General features: G+C 45.4%; 2 protein-coding genes across 2 annotated transcripts in view; one reads left to right on the forward strand and one right to left on the reverse strand.

Annotated features, from left to right (window-relative positions):
• Positions 1–4,701, forward strand: part of cavin4b (caveolae associated protein 4b) — a 12,307-nt gene extending 7,606 nt beyond the window's left edge. The window contains exon 2 of the mRNA XM_079662120.1: positions 1,933–4,701. Within this exon, the coding sequence (XP_079518246.1) occupies positions 1,933–2,478 (546 nt within the window). The 3' untranslated portion in view covers positions 2,479–4,701. The remainder of the gene's footprint in view (positions 1–1,932) is intronic.
• Positions 2,947–18,464, reverse strand: hus1 (HUS1 checkpoint clamp component). The gene is made up of 8 exons (XM_079662123.1): positions 18,275–18,464; positions 16,977–17,104; positions 14,920–15,096; positions 11,692–11,799; positions 11,523–11,597; positions 9,932–10,031; positions 7,817–7,951; positions 2,947–5,375 (listed from the first exon to the last, which is right to left on the reverse strand). Exons 1-8 carry the CDS (start codon positions 18,324–18,326, stop codon positions 5,293–5,295), a joined length of 858 nt encoding a protein of 285 aa, XP_079518249.1. The 5' UTR covers positions 18,327–18,464; the 3' UTR covers positions 2,947–5,292.
• Positions 18,465–18,611: the final 147 nt, after the last annotated feature.

Below are 18,611 nucleotides of genomic sequence, written 5' to 3' on the forward strand. Positions count from 1 at the left end.
TTGAGTTCAACATGTAAGAAGTAGAAAGTACAGGTATTTGAGTTCAACATGTAAGAAGTAGAAAGTACAGGTATTTGAGTTCAACATGTAAGAAGTAGAAAGTACAGGTATTTGGGTTCAACATGTTAGAAGTAGAAAGTACAGGTATTTGAGTTCAACATGTGAGAAGTAGAAAGTACAGGTATTTGAGTTCAACATGTAAGAAGTAGAAAGTACAGGTATTTGAGTTCAACATGTGAGAAGTAGAAAGTACAGGTATTTGGGTTCTATGCTGCTGACACACACACACACACACACACACACACACACACACACACACACACACACACACACACACACACACACACACACACACACACACACACACACACACACACACACACACACACACACACACACACACACACACACACACACACACACACACACACACACACACACACACACAGTCTGCTCTCACTGTAACGTGACTCTTCAGACTCGATGCATGACGTGTCCTGAAAACGATCCAGTTTTTTACGCCGCTGATAAGTTTAGCTCCCGTTGAGCTGCAGAGAAACAGGTGCAGAAGTATATTTATGGAGCGAGATCAGAAGTGCACAACACACTTTAAACCGCAGACAGAAATAAACCTGAACAATTCAACGTTCTGACGAGAAGAACAACGAGAAGTGTTTTAAATATCTAAAGCAAGGTGTAGAGATCTCATGTAGTTTCACATAAATGTATAAATAGCATTAATGGCAGATATCTCCTGGCAGCAGTTAGCTCCTCTAGCATTACTGTGAGCTTATACACGGTTGTATTACTCTGCTTTAAACTACAAATTAGGACAAAAAGGGCTTTGACTGGAGTGATCATTTCACTTGAAGGGGACCTATCATGCAAAATGCACTTTTTGATATCTTTTCTACATCAACGGAGCTGATCCAGATTTGCGTCCGATATGACGTAATATCTGAAATGTGGACCCACGGCCCAATCAGAAACGTTGATATCAGAAACAATGCCCGACTGTTTTGGACGGTGTTTACATTATCATGCTAACACTCAGAGCTAACCTGTACTGGAGAGCATGTGTGTGAAGAAGCAGGAAGTAAAAAGGAACTCACCTTGTGGTATAACCGGCAAGAGAGAAAGCCTTTGAGCTCCAGACTGTTTCAGAGAGAATCCTTGATAATCCATGATATGATGTTTCATCACCGCAGCATTTAGTTTAGACAGTAGCTGCCGGGTCCCTCATGAGCTCAGACCCCTCCTCTTTATTTAAAGCTTTATACACAAATCAGCACTTTAGAAACAGGAAGTGAAATAGAGGGATATGAGGCATGGCTAGAATGGGTGATCTGTTTGGTGTTTTGAGCAAAACACTTCATAGACATGTTTTGTATATATTTGTATAAATCTGAGACCTATGCTATTGCCTAAAAATAGCACGATAGGTGACCTTTAAAAAGTTATAATGTCTGGAGTAGATAATGGGAATGTTTGGGGAGGCGTGTGGTGCAGTGGGTTGTGTGTTGGTGTTGGGATCAGGGGAGCTCAGGTTCAAACCCCACTGCAGTCAGCATGTCGTTGTGTCCCTGAGACACTTCACCCCAAAGTGCTCCTGTGGGGATTGTTCACAGTATTGAGTATGTAAGAAAAAAATATATATATATTTGGAAATAAAATTCTAAATAAATTTGAAAAAGAATAATAAAAAATAAAAGTCATAATATTTGGAAATAAATATGTATAAAAAAGTTGTGAAAACTGTATAATAAATAAATGTTTTTAACAAATAAAATACAGATAAAGAAATTGTAATATAAATTCTAAATATTTATATAAAAAAAGTTGTAAAATCTAATGTGTTTAACGAATAAAACAAAAATCAAAAGATCTGTAATAAAAAAGCCTGCTCACACGTCTCTCTGTCTCCCCCTGCAGGGCGAACAGGAAGTGAAGACGGTGGCTCCGGGCATCGAACCGGCAGAACCTTCAGGCTCCGCCCCCAGAGCCGCAGACGTGGAACCGGATAAATTCGAATTCCCTCCAGAGTCTGACGAGGAGTACATGGTCGTAGAAGAAGAAATGGCCGAATCCTCCGCGGCCAAAATTAAGAAATCCGGTCTCACTCGCATCGAGAGCTTCAAAGCTAACATGAGCAAGACCCGGGAGAACCTCGGGAGCAAAGTCAACAAACTGGGAGAAAGAATCGTGACGGCCGAACGACGCCAGAAAATCCGACAATCTGGAGAACGCCTGAAGGAGACAATCAGCAAAAGTGTTCCTGCCAAGTTGAAGAAGGAAAGAACGGTGGCAGAAGGCCAAGAAGGAGCCATGGAAGGAGCCAATGAGGAGACTAATGAGGCGACCAATCAGAAGGCAGCTCCTGTGTTGCCGCCCAAAGGAAGGAAGGGAAAAGCAGTGAAGGAGAACGAGGAGGAGGCGGAGGAAGAGGTGCCGATGTACGATATGAAACAGCTGTCGTAGAAAACTGAGATCAGGAAGAGGGACTGCATTCAGAAATCAGCTGATTTATATATCGTTTATTCTTGTTTTGCATGATGGTGAATCTGTAACGTCTTGATGGAACGCTTTGGTTGTTTTGTTTGGGGAAATCTGGAAGTTTGAATTGACCCTTAATGAAGTGAAGTGCTCAAAGTGAGAGGCTGTTGGAACAAAAGGCTGATGCATTAAATAAGTACACACTACCTGGACCTTTGAACACTTCCATATATTAATAAAATGTCAGAAAACAGTGAAAAATGTCCATTTGAAATCCGGAGATGTCCCAAAATATTCACTAAAGACGTGGAGTCCAAGTTACTGAAGAATCAGGAGGAGGGACTTCATTCAGAAATCAGCAGATTTATATATCGTTCACTTTTCTTTTTCACGGTGTTTGCATGTTGGAGAGGTTTGTAAATCTGTAACGTCTCGACGGTGCCTTTTGGGGGAAATACTGAAGGTTTAATTAACCCTTAATGAAGTGGAGTGTTCAACATGAGAGGCTGTTGGTACAAAAGGCTGATGCATTCAATAAAGACTCTGAAGACTTCCACTAGAGCTGCAACTCACAGGATATGCATAACGTGTCCATTTAAAGTCATTCAATGTCCCAAAATATTCACTTTAAGATATTTAAAGAAAGAAAGCAGCAAATCTCCGTGTTCTGTTTTCAAATCTGTGTAGTGAGTTAGATAGATAGATAGATAGATAAAAAGGAGTATTTTCTGTGTTCTGGACTTGAAATAATCTGTTATATATCGTGTATTCTCATTTTTCATGTGAACTTGGCTCACTGGTATGTTTGGTTGTTTTTGGGGAAATATTAAAGGTTTAATGAACCCTTAATGAAGTGGAGTTAAGTGACAAAAGGCTGATGCATTAAATAAAGATTATACCTGGAGCTGTGAAGACTTCCATATATTAATAAAATGCCCAAAAACATTTAAAGTCCTTCAATGTTCAAAAATATTCACTTTAATACGATATTTAAAAAAAGAAAGTAGCAAATCTCCATGTTCTGTTTTAAATCTGTGTAGTGAGATATATATATAAAAAGGAGTATTTTATAAAGCTTTACCATTATTAAAACTTTAAAGAAAGTGTCATCAAAGTCCAGGTTTAAGTTATTGATTAATAAACATCCTATAATCGTAAGTTTTGTATAAAGTTTTAGAGTGATGTATTTACATAAAGACTAAAGATCAGTATTTTATTTTGAAGGACACTTTTTGGGTTAACACAGGAACTGAAATAAGTCTAGGTGCTTTTATTTTGAAGGACACGCACTGTTTTGGGTAAACACAAGAACTGGGTGCTTTTATTTTGAAGGACACGCACTGCTTTGGGTAAACACAAGAACTGGGTGCTTTTATTTTGAAGGACACGCACTGCTTTGGGTAAACACAAGAACTGGGTGCTTTTATTTTGAAGGACACGCACTGCTTTGGGTAAACACAAGAACTAGGTGCTTTTATTTTGAAGGACACGCACTGCTTTGGGTAAACACAAGAACTGGGTGCTTTTATTTTGAAGGGAATTCACTGTATGGGTAAACGTAAGAAAATAAATAAGTCTAGGTGCTTTTATTTTGAAGGACACTCAGTGTTTTGGGTAAACACAAGAACTGGGTGCTTTTATTTTGAAAGACACCCACTGAATGGGTAAGCACAATAACTGAAATAAGTCTAGGTGCTTTTATTTTGAAGGACACTCAGTGTTTTGGGTAAACACAAGAACTGGGTGCTTTTATTTTGAAAGACACCCACTGAATGGATAAGCACAATAACTGAAATAAGTCTAGGTGCTTTTATTTTGAAGAAAATTCACTTTTTGTGCGAACAGAAGAACTGACAGTGCTTTTATTTTGTTAAATACAGACATGTTTAGAATTTACTGTTAAAATGATTTTTGTGAATTGTTTTTTTCTGTCTTTATTTTGAAGGGATCGTTTAGTATTAGAGTTAATAATAGATCAAATCTACGAATGACGTCAGAAAGCTGGAAATAGGTCAGTTTCTTTCTGAGCGTTTTCCACCTCTCTTCTTCTGGTGGGAAACCGTGTATTTGATATTTAAAAAAATCACAATTTCTAGATTAGTTGGTGTTTTTAGGGTTTAGTTCGTGAGTGACTGCATGGCTGTCGAGAGATATTATGTAAGGTGTGTTTGACTGTCAAAATAAAGTTCACTTGAGTCATTTCTGTAACCAACGTCACGTCTGCTTTTTTAATTCATTAAATGAAAGCTGGTTTATTTACAATTAACAACAATAAGCTCCAGATGACTGTATTGATCAGTGACTCAGTGATCAGTGTTTATCCTCCTTTTAATACTTTCATTAAAGTGTTGAAACTGGTTTTTCAGATTTTTCTGACAGGCCCTGAATGCACCACAACGGCCCAATGTGGACAAAAGTGAAAAAATACATGTTTTTTTATTTAATGAACATTTCTGGAGGATTTAGCATCAAGATATCTGGTAGAAAAATAAATAAAACTGTACTAAATATCACATGGAGGTTTGTGGACGGGCGTTACTTTGCTGCGGAAGAAACAGATATATTTGTAACACATTTAACGCCAATCTGAACTCCTTTTCAAACTAAACCCTCCGTTATAAATCGTGTATTTACCGCCCTTCCTTCCTCTTCTCTGGAGTCCCGTCTTCCAGCTTCAGTGTCTTTAAAACGTCCCAAAGACCCTCAGAGTTCTTCCTCTTTTGAGGGGTCTTTGTTCCACGCTGGGGAACACGGGTTTATCCCCGGCTTCACAGAGCGACGAGGCTTCCTGCAGAGTTCCTACGCCACAGCCGGGATGAAGTACTGCAGCGACACGTCCTCGTGCAGCAGGATGAGGTGCACCACCCGCTCGTGCACGATATCTGAGGGGAAGGAGGAGGAACGCTTAACCCGAGGAGCAGAGACCTGTACATTACACAGTGTGTTAAAGGGCGAGCTGCTGAGTTCCCCTTGTGATACTTTCCAGGGACGTAAAGGAAGCAGAAATGATTGTTTTGGGATTTTAGTTCTTTTTCACTCAAATATTGTGTAGAGAACGGGCCGGGTTCATTCTGCACCTGAAGGGTCTTTTACACATCTTTGAATAGCTCAGAGAAACGGGACATCTCTAAATTAAAGAGTGTGTTAAAGGCCGTATTGCAAAGTTTCCCTTATCTAGGTCACAAAGGACTACATGTGAACCTGGTCTCTGCAGGGTCACAAAGGACTACATGTGAACCTGGTCTCTGCAGGGTCACAAAGGACTACATGTGAACCTGGTCTCTGCAGGGTCACAAAGGACTACATGTGAACTGAGTCTCTGCAGGGTCACAAAGGACTACATGTGAACCTGGTCTCTGCAGGGTCACAAAGGACTACATGTGAACCTGGTCTCTGCAGGGTCACAAAGGACTACATGTGAACCTGGTCTCTGCAGGGTCACAAAGGACTACATGTGAACAGAGTCTCTGCAGGGTCACAAAGGACTACATGTGAACCTGGTCTCTGCAGGGTCACAAAGGACTACATGTGAACGGAGTCTCTGCAGGGTCACAAAGGACTACATGTGAACCTGGTCTCTGCAGGGTCACAAAGGACTACATGTGAACAGAGTCTCTGCAGGGTCACAAAGGACTACATGTGAACCTGGTCTCTGCAGGGTCACAAAGGACTACATACAGTGGGGAAAAAAAGTATTGAGTCAGCCACCAATTGTTCAAGTTCTCCCACTTAAAAAGATGAGAGGTCTGTAATGTTCATCCTAGGTACACTTCAACTATGAGAGACAGAATGGGGGGGAAAGAATCCAGGAAATCACATTGTAGGATTTTTAATGAATTAATTGGTAAATTCCTCGGTAAAATAAGTATTTGGTCAATAACAAACAAACAAGATGTCTGTCTCTCACAGACCTGTAACTTCTTCTTTCAGAGCCTCCTCTGTCCTCCACTTGTTAACTGTATTAATGGCACCTGTTTGAACTCGTTATCAGAATAAAAGACACCTGTCCACAACCTCAAACAGTCACACTCCAAACTCCACTATGGCCAAGACCAGAGAGCTGTCAAAGGACACCAGAAACTAAATGGTAGACCTGCACCAGGCTGGGAAGACTGAATCTGCAATAGGTAAGCAGCTCGGTGTGAAGAAATCAACTGTGGGAGCAATTATTAGAAAATGGAAGACATACAAGACCACTGATAATCTCCCTCCATCTGGGGCTCCACGCAAGATCTCACCCCGTGGGGTCAAGATGAGAAACAAGAACGGTGAGCAAAGATCCCAGAACCACACGGGGGGACCTAGTCCATGACCTGCAGAGAGCTGGGACCAAAGTAACAAAGGCTACCATCAGTAACACACTACGCCGCCAGGGACTCAGATCCTGCAGTGCCAGACGTGTCCCCCTGCTTAAGCCAGGACATGTCCAGGCCCGTCTGAAGTTTGCTAGAGAGCATTTAGATGATCCAGAAGAGGATTGGGAGAATGTCATGTGGTCAGATGAAACCAAAATAGAACTTTTTGGTAAAAACTCAACTAGACGTGTTTGGAGGAGAAAGAATGCTGAGTTGCATCCAAAGAACACCTACTGTGAAACATGGGGGGGGGGGACATCATGCTTTGGGGCTGTTGTTCTGCAAAGGGACCAGGACCACTGATCCGTGTAAAGGAAAGAATGAATGGGGCCATGCATCGTGAGATTTTGAGTGACAACCTCCTTCCATCGGCAAGGGCATTGAAGATGAAACGTGGCTGGGTCTTTCAGCATGACAATGATCCCAAACACACCGCCCGGGCAACGAAGGAGGGGCTTCGTAAGAAGCATTTCAAGGTCCTGGAGTGGCCTAGCTAGTCTCCAGATCTCAACCCCATAGAAAATCTTTGGAGGGAGTTGAAAGTCCGTGTTGCCTAGCGACAGCCCCAAAGCATCACTGCTCTAGAGGAGATCTGCATGGAGGAATTGGCCTAAATACCAGCAACAGTGAAAACCTTGTGAAGACTTACAGAAAGCGTTTGACCTCTGTCATTGCCAACAAAGGGTTTATAACTAAGTATTGAGATGAACTTTTGTTTTTGACCAAATACTTATTTTCCATCATTTACAAATAAAGTCTTTAAAAATCAGACAATGTGATTTTCTGGATTTTCTTTTTCTCATTCTGTCTCTCATAGTTGAGGTATACCTAGGATGAACATTACAGACCTCTCATCTTTCTAAGTGGGAGAACTTGAACAATTGGTGGCTGACCAGATACTTTTTGCCCCACTGTGTTAGAGCACGAGTCTCAGTTGTTATTATCATAATACAGGGTGGTGGTCTTACTGCACATGGCCTTGCTGGGGTTGACCTGCTGACCCATGAGGAACTGCTGCAGCTTCCTGATGTCTACCCGAGTCTGAGACATGGTTTCTGGGTCTCTGCTCTGAGAGGGACCCCCCTGCTGAGAGGCTTCATCCCCTGGAGGAGAGAGAGGGGCACACAGACATTAGATAACACCTGAAACACTGAAACACTACTAATTCATCCCCTGGAGGAGAGGGGGGGGGGGGGGGGACACACAGACCTAACACCTGAAACACTGAGACATGTAGATGAAGCAGCAGCAGGAGAGGGGGGGGGGGGGGCACACAGACCTAACACCTGAAACACTGAGACATGTAGATGAAGCAGCAGCAGGAGAGGGGGGGGGGGGCACACAGACCTAACACCTGAAACACTGAGACATGTAGATGAAGCAGCAGCAGGAGAGGTGGGGGGGGGCACAGACCTAACACCTGAAACACTGAGACATGTAGATGAAGCAGCAGCAGGAGAGGGGGGGGGGGGGGCACAAAGACCTAACACCTGAAACACTGAGACATGTAGATGAAGCAGCAGCAGGAGAGGGGGGGGGGCCACACAGACCTAACACCTGAAACACTGAGACATGTAGATGAAGCAGCAGCAGGAGAGGGGGGGGGGGCCACACAGACCTAACACCTGAAACACTGAGACATGTAGATGAAGCAGCAGCAGGAGAGGGGGGGGGCACAGACCTAACACCTGAAACACTGAGACATGTAGATGAAGCAGCAGCAGGAGAGGGGGGGGGGGGGCACACAGACCTAACACCTGAAACACTGAGACATGTAGATGAAGCAGCAGCAGGAGAGGGGGGGGGGGGGGCACACAGACCTAACACCTGAAACACAGACATGTAGATGAAGCAGCAGCAGGAGAGGGGGGGGGGCACAGACCTAACACCTGAAACACTGAGACATGTAGATGAAGCAGCAGCAGGAGAGGGGGGGGGGGGGCACACAGACCTAACACCTGAAACACTGAGACATGTAGATGAAGCAGCAGCTGGAGAGGGGGGGGGGGGCACAGACCTAACACCTGAAACACTGAGACATGTAGATGAAGCAGCAGCAGGAGAGGGGGGGGGGGCACAGACCTAACACCTGAAACACTGAGACATGTAGATGAAGCAGCAGCAGGAGAGGGGGGGGGGGCACAGACCTAACACCTGAAACACTGAGACATGTAGATGAAGCAGCAGCAGGAGAGGGGGGGGGGGGGCACACAGACCTAACACCTGAAACACTGAGACATGTAGATGAAGCAGCAGCAGGAGAGGGGGGGGGGGGCACACAGACCTAACACCTGAAACACTGAGACATGTAGATGAAGCAGCAGCAGGAGAGGGGGGGGGGGGCACACAGACCTAACACCTGAAACACTGAGACATGTAGATGAAGCAGCAGCAGGAGAGGGGGGGGGGCACACAGACCTAACACCTGAAACACTGAGACATGTAGATGAAGCAGCAGCAGGAGAGGGGGGGGGGGGCACAGACCTAACACCTGAAACACTGAGACATGTAGATGAAGCAGCAGCAGGAGAGGGGGGGGGGGGGGGGCACAGACCTAACACCTGAAACACTGAGACATGTAGATGAAGCAGCAGCAGGAGAGGGGGGGGGGGGCACAGACCTAACACCTGAAACACTGAGACATGTAGATGAAGCAGCAGCAGGAGAGGGGGGGGGGGGGGCACAGACCTAACACCTGAAACACTGAGACATGTAGATGAAGCAGCAGCAGGAGAGGGGGGGGGGGCACACAGACCTAACACCTGAAACACTGAGACATGTAGATGAAGCAGCAGCAGGAGAGGGGGGGGGGGGGGGCACAGACCTAACACCTGAAACACTGAGACATGTAGATGAAGCAGCAGCAGGAGAGGGGGGGGGGGCACAGACCTAACACCTGAAACACTGAGACATGTAGATGAAGCAGCAGCAGGAGAGGGGGGGGGGGCACAGACCTAACACCTGAAACACTGAAACATGTAGATGAAGCAGCAGCAGGAGAGGGGGGGGGGGCACAGACCTAACACCTGAAACACTGAGACATGTAGATGAAGCAGCAGCAGGAGAGATTGAGATGTCCTTACCCCAGGGAGGATTCCCCAGACCTTTGAAGTGCGTGGTGACAGAAACTAGATCTGTGTCGATCTTCAGGTTCATCTCTCCGTTCAGGTTCGCCTCCATCACCTACACACACACACACACACACACACACACACACACACACACACACACACACACACACACACACACACACACACACACACACACACACACACACACACACACACACACACACACACACACACACACACACACACACACACACACACACACACACACACACACACACACACACACACACACACACACACACACACACACACACAGAGTTGTGAGTATGGAACACACCGCAAAGACTTCAGCCGACGGCCAAGCAGCACGTACGAACTGCGCATGCGTGAGTGGCAATACCTCTCCTCACCAGCAGGGGGCGGTAGTGTGTATTCATCATTCAAAAGAGGAAACAACCTGAAGACAGACTGCGTGATATAAACAAACAGAACCATGTTCCCTCTCCAGCAGGAGCTCACGGGGCTTTCCCCAACCTGAGTCCAGAGCTGGAGTTCAATGAAATCTCAGATTTGCCTTCTTGATAGTTTGTTTGGGTCCCTCACTTCCGTTTCTCTTCTCATGCACTGATTCGCTAGCTGAACAGCCAATCAGAGCGATTTATTTCCCTGACTGCCTTTGGCCGACTGCGCCGAAAAGGTGCGGACACACCGATCCGAGTAGGGCGTGTCGACGCCGATAATCAGCTTGGTGTGTCCGTACCTTTAAAGCTCCAGAGCAAAGTGCTGTTCAGTCAAATAAACACAAACAAACACACAAACAAACAAACAAACAAACATCCCACAGCTCAGCAAGTCAAACCATTTCAAAGCAAGATGTCAACACGCTAACTGGTCTCATTGTCTTGTGCTTCAGATTTGTTTCTTTTTGTCTGAATGTATTCATGCTGCTTTTTATACATGTGTTGATGGACAGCCCTTTGTCCCCTCTGCTGTTTGATGGACAGCCCTTTGTCCCCTCTGCTGTTTGATGGACAGCCCTTTGTCCCCTCTGCTGTTTGATGGACAGCACTTTGTCCCCTCTGCTGTTTGATGGACAGCCCTTTGTCCCCTCTGCTGTTTAATGGACAGCCCTTTGTCCCCTCTGCTGTTTGATGGACAGCCCTTTGTCCCCTCTGCCGTTTGATGGACAGCACTTTGTCCCCTCTGCTGTTTGATGGACAGCCCTTTGTCCCCTCTGCTGTTTGATGGACAGCCCTTTGTCCCCTCTGCTGTTTGATGGACAGCCCTTTGTCCCCTCTGCCGTTTGATGGACAGCACTTTGTCCCCTCTGCTGTTTGATGGACAGCCCTTTGTCCCCTCTGCTGTTTGATGGACAGCACTTTGTCCCCTCTGCTGTTTGATGGACAGCACTTTGTCCCCTCTGCTGTTTGATGGACAGCCCTTTGTCCCCTCTGCTGTTTGATGGACAGCCCTTTGTCCCCTCTGCTGTTTGATGGACAGCACTTTGTCCCCTCTGCTGTTTGATGGACAGCACTTTGTCCCCTCTGGATTCACATTGTTGAGAACTTTACCAAACTGTAACGAGGGAGAAGTTTGAAAGTACCAGAAAGTTAGAGAGGTTCTTCATCCTGTCGATCACGTTCTTCATCGTCTTCAGAGGAGGAAGGTAGATGCTTACCTGAGGACACAAGAGGACACGTAGCAACACGTCTTCCCTCATCTGAATAACTCTTTGCTCTGTCTCAGGAGAGCAGAGGACACGTCAGACTCACGTGGAAGTCGGGCATGCTGGGTTCTTTGAACTCGTGCCAGAGTCTCCGAGGAATCACCTCCACCGGGACGTCGTGGGTCACGACCCGACTCACGCTGGAGAGGGTCGGCTAGAACAACACAGGTTAGTGAGAGGGGACACACCAGGAGAGGGGACACACCAGGAGAGGGGACACACCAGGAGAGAGGACACACCAGGAGAGAGGACACACCAGGAGAGGGGACATACCAGGAGAGGGGACACACCAGGAGAGGGGACACACCAGGAGAGGGGACACCACAGGAGAGGGGACACACCAGGAGAGAGGACACACCAGGAGAGGGGACACACCAGGAGAGGGGACACCACAGGAGAGGGGACACCACAGGAGAGGGGACACACCAGGAGAGGGGACACACCAGGAGAGGGGACACCACAGGAGAGGGGACACACCAGGAGAGGGGACACACCAGGAGAGGGGACACCACAGGAGAGGGAACACACCAGGAGAGAGGACACACCAGGAGAGGGGACACACCAGGAGAGGGGACACTACAGGAGAGGGGACACACCAGGGGAGGGGACACACCAGGAGAGGGGACACCAAAGGAGAGGGGACACACCAGGAGAGGGGACACACCAGGAGAGAGGACACACCAGGAGAGGGGACACCACAGGAAAGGGGACAGTACAGGAGAGGGGACACACCAGGAGAGGGGACACCACAGGAGAGGGGACACCACAGGAGAGGGGACACCACAGGAGAGGGGACAGGGACTCTATACATGTATTATAACTCAACGTAATATTTAGACCTTTTCTCAGCAACAACTTCTCTTCAAACCCTTTCTAACATGTTAATCTCCAGTGAGTTCACGCTAATCTCCAGTGAGTTCACGTTAATCTCCAGTGAGTTCACGTTAATCTCCAGTGAGTTCACGTTAATCTCCAGTGAGTTCACGTTAATCTCTAGTGAGTTCACGTTAATCTCCAGTGAGTTCACGCTAATCTCCAGTGAGTTCACGCTAATCTCCAGTGAGTTCACGTTAATCTCCAGTGAGTTCACGCTAATCTCCAGTGAGTTCACGTTAATCTCCAGTGAGTTCACGTTAATCTCCAGTGAGTTCACGTTAATCTCCAGTGAGTTCACGTTAATCTCCAGTGAGTTCACGCTAATCTCCAGTGAGTTCACGTTAATCTCCAGTGAGTTCACGCTAATCTCCAGTGAGTTCACGTTAATCTCCAGTGAGTTCACGTTAATCTCCAGTGAGTTCACGTTAATCTCCAGTGAGTTCACGCTAATCTCCAGTGAGTTCACGTTAATCTCCAGTGAGTTCACGTTAATCTCCAGTGAGTTCACGTTAATCTCCAGTGAGTTCACGCTAATCTCCAGTGAGTTCACGCTAATCTCCAGTGAGTTCACGCTAATCTCCAGTGAGTTCACGTTAATCTCCAGTGAGTTCACCCTAATCTCCAGTGAGTTCACGTTAATCTCTAGTGAGTTCACGTTAATCTCCAGTGAGTTCACGCTAATCTCCAGAGAGTTCATGTTAATCTCTAATCTCCAGTGAGTTCACGTTAATCTCCAGTGAGTTCACCCTAATCTCCAGTGAGTTCACGTTAATCTCTAGTGAGTTCACGTTAATCTCCAGTGAGTTCACGCTAATCTCCAGTGAGTTCACGTTAATCTCCAGTGAGTTCACGTTAATCTCCAGTGAGTTCACGTTAATCTCCAGTGAGTTCACCCTAATCTCCAGTGAGTTCACGTTAATCTCTAGTGAGTTCACGTTAATCTCCAGTGAGTTCACGCTAATCTCCAGAGAGTTCATGTTAATCTCTAATCTCCAGTGAGTTCACGCTAATCTCCAGTGAGTTCACGCTAATCTCCAGTGAGTTCACGCTAATCTCCAGTGAGTTCACGTTAATCTCCAGTGAGTTCACGTTAATCTCCAGTGAGTTCACGTTAATCTCCAGTGAGTTCACGCTAATCTCCAGTGAGTTCACGCTAATCTCCAGTGAGTTCACGTTAATCTCCAGTGAGTTCACGTTAATCTCCAGTGAGTTCACGCTAATCTCCAGTGAGTTCACGTTAATCTCCAGTGAGTTCACGTTAATCTCCAGAGAGTTCACGTTAATCTCCAGTGAGTTCACGTTAATCTCCAGTGAGTTCACGTTAATCTCCAGTGAGTTCACGCTAATCTCCAGTGAGTTCACGTTAATCTCCAGTGAGTTCACGTTAATCTCCAGAGAGTTCACGTTAATCTCCAGTGAGTTCACGTTAATCTCCAGAGAGTTCACGCTAATCTCCAGAGAGTTCATGTTAATCTCTAATCTCCAGTGAGTTCACGTTAATCTCCAGTGAGTTCACGCTAATCTCCAGTGAGTTCACGTTAATCTCCAGTGAGTTCACGTTAATCTCCAGTGAGTTCACGTTAATCTCCAGTGAGTTCACGTTAATCTCCAGTGAGTTCACGCTAATCTCCAGTGAGTTCACGTTAATCTCCAGTGAGTTCACCCTAATCTCCAGTGAGTTCACGTTAATCTCCACTGAGTTCACGCTAATCTCCAGTGAGTTCACCCTAATCTCCAGTGAGTTCACGTTAATCTCCACTGAGTTCACGCTAATCTCCAGTGAGTTCACGCTAATCTCCAGTGAGTTCACGCTAATCTCCAGTGAGTTCACGCTAATCTCCAGAGAGTTCACGTTAATCTCCAGAGAGTTCATGTTAATCGCTAATCTCCAGTGAGTTCATGTTAATCTCCAGTGAGTTCATGTTAATCTCCAGTGAGTTCACGTTAATCTCCAGTGAGTTCACGTTAATCTCCAGTGAGTTCACGCTAATCTCCAGTGAGTTCACGTTAATCTCCAGTGAGTTCACGCTAATCTCCAGTGAGTTCACGTTAATCTCCAGTGAGTTCACGCTAATCTCCAGTGAGTTCACGCTAATCTCCAGTGAGTTCACGCTAATCTCCAGTGAGTTCACGTTAATCTCCAGTGAGTTCACGCTAATCTCCAGTGAGTTCACGCTAATCTCCAGTGAGTTCACGTTAATCTCTAGTGAGTTCACGCTAATCTCCAGTGAGTTCACGTTAATCTCTAGTGGGTTCACGCTAATCTCCAGTGAGTTCACGCTAATCTCCAGTGAGTTCACGCTAATCTCCAGTGAGTTCACGTTAATCTCTAGTGGGTTCACGCTAATCTCCAGTGAGTTCACGTTAATCTCCAGTGGGTTCATGTTAATCTCCTCACCAGCTCTGCAGCGATGGTTAAGCAGGGACAGTGCTTCTTGGTCAGCTTCACCTTCACAGCTTTAGCGTTCTGCACCGTCTTCAGAGCGCGGGACAGATTCTCCGGAGTCACCTCCAGACAGATCTCGTTATCCTCCGGGGAGACGCCCTCCATCTGGAACTCATCGAAGAAGTTCTCCTGCAGGAGGAGGAGGAGGAGGAGGAGGAGGAGGAGGAGGAGGAGGAGGAGGGAATAAAGGACCGGGCAAACAAATACATTCATCTCAGAAAAGAGAAAGGATGAAATACGCCAGATTAGAGCTAATAGCTCATTCCATCTGCAGCCCTGAGGGAGGTAACAATCAACAAACACTAACACATTGCATCGTCTCCATCACACAAACAAGCACAGCACATGATTTAACTTCAGATCAAAACAAGAATACATAGCACAGTTCAAATATAATATTACAATACAGTTAAGATTAAAAACTCAGATTACAGTTTCACCTAAAGGTCTCCTATTATGCTGTTTTCAGGCACACATTATAGGTGCAAAGGAGCCAGTTGAGGTGGTTCGGGCACCTAGTAAGGATGCCACCTAGTAAGGATGCTACCTAGTAAGGATGCCACCTAGTAAGGATGCTACCTAGTTAGGATGCCACCTGGGCGCCTCCCTAGGTGTTCCAGGCACGTCCAGCTGGGAGGAGACCGAGGGGTAGACCTAGGACCAGGTGGAGGGATTATATCTCTTCTCTGGCCTGGGAGCGCCTTGGGACCCCCCAGTCAGAGCTGGTTGCTGAGGGGAAAGGAACGTTTGGGGCTCTCTGCTGGAACTGATACCCCCGAGACCCGACCACGGAGAAGCGGAGAAGATGGATGGGTTCTAGGACTCAGGTATATATAAAAAAGATCAAGCATTCTCTCTGAAACAGGATGGAGCTCAAACTCTCTCTCTCTCTCAGGTTTACCTCAAGGTGACTTCCTTTTGATTTCCTGCTTCTTCACACACTCTCTCCAGTACAGGTTAGCTCTGAGTGTTAGCATGCTAATGTAAACACAGACCATATTACTTCAGAACAAGTCTCATTGTTTCTGACAGCAACGTTTCTGATTGGCCCGTGGGGGTAAAGCCCGCCCACATTTTAGTAATGTGGTCATGATGCAGCAAATCTGGATCAGCTCCGTTGTTCCACGTTTTTAGAGATGTGGGTACGGAGGAGAAGAGAGAGGGGTCTATTTCCTGACACTTTGAGTCTCCTGACACACCGGGGACACACCGGGGACACACCGGGGACACACCGGGGACACATGGTGATGTAGAAGAGACATTACTTAGTGAGTCTCCTGACACACCGGGGACACACCGGTGATACATGGTGATGTAGAGAAGGCATCACTTAGTGAGTCTCCTGACACACCGGGGACACACCGGGACACACCGGGGACACACCGGGTACACATGGGGACACATAGTGATGTAGAAGAGACATCACTTTGAGAGTCTCCTGACACACCGGGGACACATGGGGACACACTGGGGACACACCGGAAACACATGGTGATGTAGAAGAGAGATCCAGAGTGCACTTTTGTACGTCCTCTCTACATGAACATGTGTCCCCGGTGTTCCAGGGAACTCACCAAGTGTCAGAAAACACAACCCTCTCTATTTTCCTCCGTACCCAAATCTCTTAAAAAGGGGCTGCAACAGATCTGATACAGACTGATCCAGATTTGAACACTTCTATGACGTCACAGAAGTGGCTCTACGGCTATTGGGCCAACTCCACCAATCAGGAGGAGACAGCCACGGACATTGCCGTTGGAAAGCGCTGGAGACGCTGTAGTACATATGCCAGGCCTGTAGATGGTGCTGTTCTCACAGAATCAGCCCATGATGCAAAGACAGTGTTACATTGAGAGAAATGAGGAATGGCTAAAATGCATGATCTGTTTGGTATTTTGAAAAATAAAAAGTATAAATATGCCTCATATAGGTATGGTCCTACACTATATTATTAACATATAGCATGATAGGTTCACTTTAAGTCACAGAGGACACTGAGGACGTCTCACCTGAGAGAGTTCACACCACATGCTCACGCCGCCATTTGCAACTTTTCCAGAGAGGACGAAGAAAAGGTTTTGTGGAGTCAGACGAAGAACACACATCTTCGTCAGCTTGGAGATGGTGGTGATCACACCTAAGGAGGAGGAGGAGGAGAAGGAGGAGGAGGAGGAGGAGGAGGAGGAGGAGGAGGAGGAGGAGGAGATACTCATCAAAGCACTAATACTAACTCTGAATCAGGTGTTATATAATATCATATGAATATGAACGACAGAAGTCACTTTTTGAAACCCTTTTACAACGGAGCAGAGTGATGTCTGAGAGTGAGTGAGAGAGAGAGAGAGAGAGTCAGTCAGTCAGTCAGTCAGTCAGTCAGTCAGTCAGTCAGTCAGTGTGTTTGTGTGTGTGTGTGTGTGTGTGTGTGTGTGTGTGTGTGTGTGTGTGTGTGTGTGTGTGTGTGTGTGTGTGTGTGTGTGTGTGTGTGTGTGTGTGTGTGTGTGTGTGTGTGTGTGTGTGTGTGTGTGTGTGTTTGATTCATCTTTTGATTTTTTTTGGTCAAAGATTACATTATTTTAAAATGGAAAAAGTGAATAACATAATTTTCAATCTTCTGTGATTCTTGCAAAAATGTAGAAAAATGCTGTTTGCAGTCTCATTTATCTGCTTTATATCTGAATTAAAAGCTAAATAGTTTGTGTTTGTACAACAGGAAGAGGTTTACTGTCAAATCCAATTTAAAGAGACTATTATATTTATTATAAGTGATTATTTTCATCATTTTCTCACATTAAATATTCCCAATGTTCCCAGAAAGACATTTTAACATCTCTAGTATTTCAATTTGACTTAACAGTACGCTTAATATAACACACATGTAATATATAACACACATGTAATAGATAACACACATGTAATATATCACACACATGTAACATATAACACACATGTAATATATCACACACATGTAATATATAACACACATGTAATATATCACACGGGATAAAAGCAGCATGTTTATGTCATGCACTAAAACTGATTTTATTGGCATTCATTTGTAGTTTTATTAAAAATAAGGAGACAGACCAAATGATAAGATTATTGTGATATTTACACCAAATTCACTTTGTAAAACACAATTAAATTCCCCTTAGCGTTTATCTCGCAACTAATTCCTCAATAGTGTTTTATACCGATCTAAAAAAAGTCACAAAAACATTTCAAACTATCAGTTAGCATCAGTTAGCATCAGTTAGCATCAGTTAGCATGTTAGCTCCACAGACTCTTCCGGTAAGATCAACTACTTACGGGTGAAATGGTTCAGACACGCCACGTCTATAATCTTCCCTCTGAACTTCATCTCTAATTAAACCAGTCACTTTCAGTCTGAAGCCAGAAGAAAGGTTTTTAATCCGTTTTTAGTTTCAGGAGAAGATTTTATTTTTAAGCGAACCGCGTTTGTTTTTGTCCTTCCGCGTCTGAGGTCCGACCGGAAACAGCAGGCAGCCTCAAAGGTTCTGGGGGGATTTAAACCAATAAACAGCGTTTTGAAATGTTACAAACAAGAATAAAATGGAAATAAAAATTGATATTAAACTTAAACCAAACTCTAACCAAAGCTTAACATTTTTTTTGAAAAAATACA

The sequence above is a fragment of the Notothenia rossii genome, assembly GCF_949606895.1.
Source record: "Notothenia rossii genome assembly, chromosome: 12".
Taxonomy (NCBI): Eukaryota; Metazoa; Chordata; class Actinopteri; order Perciformes; family Nototheniidae; genus Notothenia; species Notothenia rossii.

Coding starts and splice junctions, on each gene's coding strand:
- hus1 (XM_079662123.1), bottom strand. CDS start 18,326: ATGAAGTTCAGAGGGAAGATTATAGACGTGGCGTGTCTGAACCATTTC. Junction 11,800..14,919: donor TAACCATCGCTGCAGAGCTG/GTGAGGAGATTA, acceptor GTGTTGTTCTAG/CCGACCCTCTCCAGCGTGAG. Junction 11,598..11,691: donor CCAGCATGCCCGACTTCCAC/GTGAGTCTGACG, acceptor TTGTGTCCTCAG/GTAAGCATCTACCTTCCTCC.